General features: G+C 59.6%; 1 protein-coding gene across 1 annotated transcript; it reads left to right on the forward strand.

Annotated features, from left to right (window-relative positions):
* Window positions 1-1,034: 1,034 nt before the first annotated feature.
* NKX2-6 (NK2 homeobox 6) lies at window positions 1,035-5,437 on the forward strand. Its single transcript, XM_058719693.1, has 2 exons — window positions 1,035-1,926; window positions 4,812-5,437. Exons 1-2 carry the CDS (start codon window positions 1,647-1,649, stop codon window positions 5,435-5,437), a joined length of 906 nt encoding a protein of 301 aa, XP_058575676.1. The 5' UTR covers window positions 1,035-1,646.
* The last annotated feature ends 689 nt before the right edge of the window (window positions 5,438-6,126 follow it).

Below are 6,126 nucleotides of genomic sequence, written 5' to 3' on the forward strand. Positions count from 1 at the left end.
GGAATGAAGGAAGGGAAACTGGAAACACCTGGAGTGTAGCTTTGATGTAAAGATTAAATGATGTGATGTATAAGAAAGCATTACTTGGTTGAACCATCAAATGTGCCAAAATTTTGTGCCCACTAGACTGGGAACAAGAGTTCAACTTATCTAAATTTCAGACAATAATAAAGCCCACACGGTTCTTGTTAACATTGAATTCTCTTAAGAAGACTTACCTAAGAAACAGTTGATCTGAAATCCCAAAAAAGAACTCTAGATCTCATTTTGATTAAAAGGTACTTTAAAACTCCTTAGAGTCTGCTGAGACTGCTCACCCTAAATCATGTATTCTTAATTGAACCAATGTAGCATGAGTAATAGCGGTGGACATTCACTGATGGCTTCATACACATTATCTCAATTCTCACAATCATCCTACGAGGAGCCTATTGTTATCTCCGCTTTAAAAGTAAGCCTTAGTTTAGAGAGGTAAATACTTTAATCAAAGCCCACAGCTGTGTTCAAGAGCAAGGTCTAGACATAGACGTGTTGACTCCACCTTCCCGTTCCCAGCCGCTGCACACACTGTCTCCTTCCACTTGTTGCCAGCTGCGTCCAAGAGGAGTTTTTCTGAAAATCTAATGCTCCCCAGGGCTTCCCACCCCCTGGGGGCGGGGCTGGAGGTGGGGGTGAGGAGGGAAAGGACGACACCGAGTTCAGACACACTGAAAGTTGGAACGCTGAAAACAATCAACTTTAGGGAGATTAAAGGGGAAGAAGAGAAGGAACTAGGGAGCCCCTGTCTGGGGCCTTGAGAGCTGGGGCTAGTACGCTTCCTCCTCCCCACTCACTCGCGGAGCCCGCCAAGAGGCCAGGGGGCTCCCCCAATATAGCTCCCTTGCCAAGTCTTGGCGACCGTAGCTGAGATGCTCCGCCTACGAAGAGGCCATCTGGGTTCCCCAGACCCAGACTCTGCTCAAAGCGAGAAGTTTCCGGCTGAGGCTAGGCGTAGACGGGTCAAGACTCGCTCCTCCGGCGCCCAGCCTCTGCTCCCAGAACCGAACTCCCCGCCGCGGGGGGACCCCACCCTGCGCCCACTTAAGACTCCAGCATGCTCTTCCAATCCCGCGGGTGCCCAGCCGTCTCCGCCTCAGTTTTCCTCGGCCACGTGAGTGGAGAGTTGAGCAAAGGCCGGGCCGGAAGGACGGGCTCGGGTTGCAGAGCAAGGGTTCCACCCCCCATCCTCTCACGTCCCCTAGGAGAGCCCCCGTGGACGGGGCTGACCTCTGCAGCTCCCTCTATTACCGTATTCACCCAGATACGAGCCGCGCGCAGCACCCTCTCCCATTTTCCTGGCTTTTGAGAACCGTCGACACAAACCAAACCTTTCCGGAAGGTGGCTGGGGGGTGGAGAGGAATTCGAAGGGCGCGGGAAGAAAGCTCCCGGGGAGGAAGGTACAGATTAGCACGTGGTTCCTGCCGGAACCAATGAGGGTCAGCGATCTCGGCCTCGGTCACCCGGCCGGCCGGGATGGCCCAGAGGAAGGCGCAGTACAGGACACTGGGCGTCTGCCCGCTGTGCTTGCAGCGACAAGAGGGGAAGCTCAGGGCGACACCCAGAGGGTGACCGGGGATACCCCAGCCCCGCCTCCTCCGCCTTCGGGATGCCGCTGAACCCTGTCACCTCCACCCCCTTCTCGGTCAATGATATCCTGAGGCTGGAGCCGGAGCAGATAGATCCCGAATTCTTGCAACTCCGGGAGGCACCGGGCAGCCCTGAAAGCTTTCAGTGCCAGAGACCGGTCCCAGAACCGCGAAAGTCAGAGGTTCACAGCACCTGCAGCGCCCTCGGCGGAAACAGCGACAGGACCGACGAGTCGGGGTGTCCTGGTGGTCCCCCCGAGACGCTCGCAGAGATGGACTCAGAACGCGTGGAGGAGCCACGTAAGTACGCGCGCTCAGGTCTCGGCTTCTACACGGGGATCCTGGCTGTGGGGTTGGTCATGACCAGTTGGCGCCTGGGGCTAACGCGCATCTCCTGGTCTTTCCTGCTCCGAGGGCTTCTATTTCCCCTTGTTTGAGAATTCCAAAAGGCAGATCTCTCAGCCCCCTCTACCATCCCCTTTAGACACCCGGTGTGCTTCCTGCGCCCCCTGAATCGTAGGGGGTTCATTATTTCCATAGCCTGCCCTCTGCTTCGCACAAGCTCATCACCCCCAGTCACAGCCACACTTCCCAGAAACTCCAGCTTCCCTTTCTCACAGCGAAACCCTCTAGGTGTCTTAGCTCTGTTCCAACACCACGGGTCTCCCCTGCCATTTCCGCGTCTCTGTACCCTAAAGCGTCTGCCCCAAGTGTAGCCATCAAAGCAGCCGAGCGCTTTGGGAGTGGAAAGTCGGCCGGCTCTGGGGCAAGCCGCAGCTTGGGGCTTGCTGAGTGGCCTGGCCAGCCCAGTCATCCTCCGCCCAGGTTCCTCGTCTGGACAAAGAGAGGTGGCGACCAGATCAGGTCGTGTCTGCGTCCCTAGGCCTGAACGGCCCTGCGGGCGCTGGCGGGCGCTCCTCCGCGTCTGGCAGCCGGGTAAGGGCAGCTCCAGGTTTCGAAGCTCTGGGAGACGACTCCGGGGGTCTCCGTGCCTGGTCTCCGAAAGTGCCACGTCGTGCGCAGGGAAGCCAGGCCCTGGCACCTGTGCCTAGCCGCAGGAAGGGAAGGAGCAGGCATTGAGTTGTGTTGCCTTGGCTCCTGAGACCTGGGAAGCTTCCGCAGAAAAGTGTCCACATTCCAAGGGATGAAGAAGCCACTCTTCTCTCTGCGCCTCCGTGCGCGTCTGGGGTCCGCCCCGCCAGGCCTGTCGTGTCGGGCCTCTTCCGCCAGGCCGTGCCACGGCCCACCCATTCAAGGCTCAAACGAATAAGTAAAGGGACTAGTTCAGAGTTGTTTGTTGACTAATGGCCTGGTTACTCACCCACTCCAGGAGCCTGGAGAACATTAACCTTTGCTGTGTGTTCTCAGAGAGGCCTGTGGGTTTCTGCAGACTCTATAAACACTAATTCCCTCCGAGCTGCTCAGCCAACTCCTCACTCTGGCTTTGTTGAGAAAGGATCGGGGTACTCGGACCACAGCTGTTACCTGCCAGCCAAAGGCACGCGCACCGCTTTCTCCTCAGCTGGGGAACCCCTAAGCAGCATCTCTTATGAGGCTGCCGTGGACTTACTCGGAGGAGGGGCCTGCGCCCCGCTCCAGGGACTAAGCCCGGGTCCACTGCAATGATCGAACATTCCTGGTGGAGTCTGCGTACTTCGCCTGTCCCCACACCACCTTGGTTTCAGAGACCAGGGCAAGAGGGGCTGCAGACCAAGGGCACTTGCTGCTGGCACGCACCAGGGTGTCACGCAGCCCCTTGGCCTGCATGGTCAGCGACTCTGAAATGGGATCCTTCTTGTTCCAAAGAGTTGCTTAAGGTCAGTTGTTACTTTTCAATTTGCTAAGATTAAAATCCCCATCAATATGTTCCCTCTTTGCGAGATGTCCCCAGTTTCTCTGAGCACAAGCTGAAGGAAGGCCGAAGAAAGTTTTTATTTCCACAAACTTCAGCTATCAAACAGCCCCATCACCTGCCTCCAGAAGACTGTGTCAACAGGGGTGTGGGTTTGGAGTCGGGTTCCAACCCGCACCTTCCCTAATCAGGCGAGTTCTGCTCTACCTCACCCAGAACTCGCAGCCCCTCGGCATTCCTGGTTTTCTCCTGGCGTGATTCTCCATGAAAACTCGGCGTTTCCTCTCTACCTACCCTTGAGTTAAAACAGAGCTTAGCCAAGACAGAAAAGAGGTGGGGAGAAGGGGAGGAGAGGCTGTATCTCTGCGTGCTTCAGGCACAGCCGCCTCAGTCCGGGTGATCCGCGAGGGCACCAACCCTGGGAAGAGGAAGGCAGGGTGAAACCAACGCCACCTGCTTGCCAAAGACACCCCAAAGGAGAAAGAGGTCGCTTTTTAAAAAGCCAAATGTGGGTCTAAACTTTGTATATTCCTCCAAGAGAACCGCAGTTTCCAAGCCAAGAATCAGGAAACCGAAATATTTTGTTCAGTTTTATTCTATTTGGATTAAAGAGCATCACATCCAAGAAAGATGGGGCCGGTCCCTGGTGCCGGTGGAGCGCTTGATGACCAAAAAGACAAGGGTGTGGGCAAGGGTGGGGTGAAGGTCGGAGACTCTCGGGGCACCCGCCCCTGACTTGGATCTGAATAACCTGCGATGCGCCCCGGACCACCACGGATAACCAGGCAGACAGGAACCCACTGGCAAGCGCGTCACCAAGTTTCCGCTCTGTCCCTAACTCTCTCTCTATCATCTCTCTCTCTCTCCCTTTCTCTGTCCCCCCTTTCCACCCAGGGCGGTCCAAAGTCAATCTCCATCTAACAGGCCCCCACACTCACACATGGTCCTCGAGGCAAAAGCTTCCCCAAACACCGCCACGCTAGAACCGAACCACAGCGAATCGCCCCCTACCCCACCACCCACCCACAGACCTTCTAAGAAGAAAATGAAGTGGTCTTAGATTCTTGATCAACTACCTTTTGGGACAAGGCTGTACACCGGGGACCCTGGAGTGGCAGCATTTACGTATGCGCCTGCAGATACAACAGCGGCAGAGCGTGGGGGGAAAGGAGACTTCAGACCGTCCTGGGCCGGGGGTGAGGGGTCGGCAGAGGGGACGGAAGGGGACGCGGAGTGAAGGCTGCCAGGGGAGAGGGGCGTCTCTTGGAAACCATGTAACTGCTTCGGGGAGCCGGAGGCTGGGCGCTGACGCTGTTCCTTCCTGTGCTTTTAGAGCCGGGCCTCAGCGCAGCCTCGCCCCTCCACGGCGGGACCAGGGGGCCAGAGCTCGGCGTCGGCGACCCCGGCAGCGGCGCGCGCGGGACCGGCCCCGAGCAGCCCAAGGCGCGCCACCGGCGGAAGCCCCGCGTGCTCTTCTCGCAGGCGCAGGTGCTGGCGCTGGAGCGGCGCTTCAAGCAGCAGCGGTACGTGTCGGCGCCCGAGCGCGAGCACCTGGCCAGCGCGCTGCAGCTCACGCCCACGCAGGTCAAGATCTGGTTCCAGAACCGGCGCTACAAGTGCAAGAGACAGCGCCAGGACAAGTGCCTAGAACTGGCGGGCCACCCCCCGGCGCCGCGCCGGGTGGCGGTGCCCGTGCTGGTGCGGGACGGCAAGCCCTGCCTGGGCCCCGGCGCGCCGGCTTTCTCGGGCCCCTACGGCGCCGCCGCGGCGCCCTATTCCTGTTACGGCGGCTACGCGGGCGCCCCTTTTGGCGCCGGCTACGGCGGCGGCTACGCGGGCGCGCCCCCGGGTCCTGCGACGCCCGCACCCCTGGCCAGCGCGGGTTTCGGCGGGGGTGGCCCCGGCGCCGGCCCGCAGAGCCACCTGCCCGCCGCGCTGCAGGGCGTCAGGGCCTGGTGAGGCGCGGTGGCTCCGAGACGCCCGCCGTGTCCCGGTGCTCCGTGCCAGCCTCGCCGCCCACCGCTTTCGGCGGCCGGGATGGAGGGCGGCGCTGGGGGAGCGACCGGATGGCACTTCTCCCCGAGCAATCCCTGGGACTGCGAATTGCCCCCGACAAGCCATCCCGCTGAAGGCCCGGGGACGGTCTTCTCCCCAAAGACAGCGCGCAGGGCCTGTGCCGGCCGCCCACGAAGCAGCCCTGGGAGGGAGGAGAGCCCGGGGTGGCTGGCAGTTTCTCGTTCGGAGCAGTACTGAAGCAGGTGACTTGTGGAGCCTCAAACCCAGGGTTTGCTGATAGGCTCCTGAATTTGTGCGCAGCAGCCTGGGGCCTGGGCGGGGTGGGGGGTGGTGGTGAATGGGGGGTTCGGGGCTCTAGAGGGCCTCGATCCTCCATTAAAGGCAAGGGGGGTGGGGAAGAATGAGGAGTCCAGTGAGATGTGGGAACCCGGGTGTAGAGCGGGGCGGGGTGGGGGGTGCAGGAGGTCCTGGTGAGGAACTATCGTGTGAGCCAACCCCTCAGGGGACTGTAAAATGCCCTCCCCCCCACCCGCCTCGCTGCTCTGTTCGCAGAGGACTGCATTAATCCAGTGGGGACGTGGTTGCTCTCGGGGAAGGTATTCTGGCTCTCCCCTTCACGGTCACTGCATTTT

The sequence above is a fragment of the Neofelis nebulosa genome, chromosome 3 (assembly GCF_028018385.1).
Source record: "Neofelis nebulosa isolate mNeoNeb1 chromosome 3, mNeoNeb1.pri, whole genome shotgun sequence".
NCBI lineage: Eukaryota > Metazoa > Chordata > Mammalia > Carnivora > Felidae > Neofelis > Neofelis nebulosa.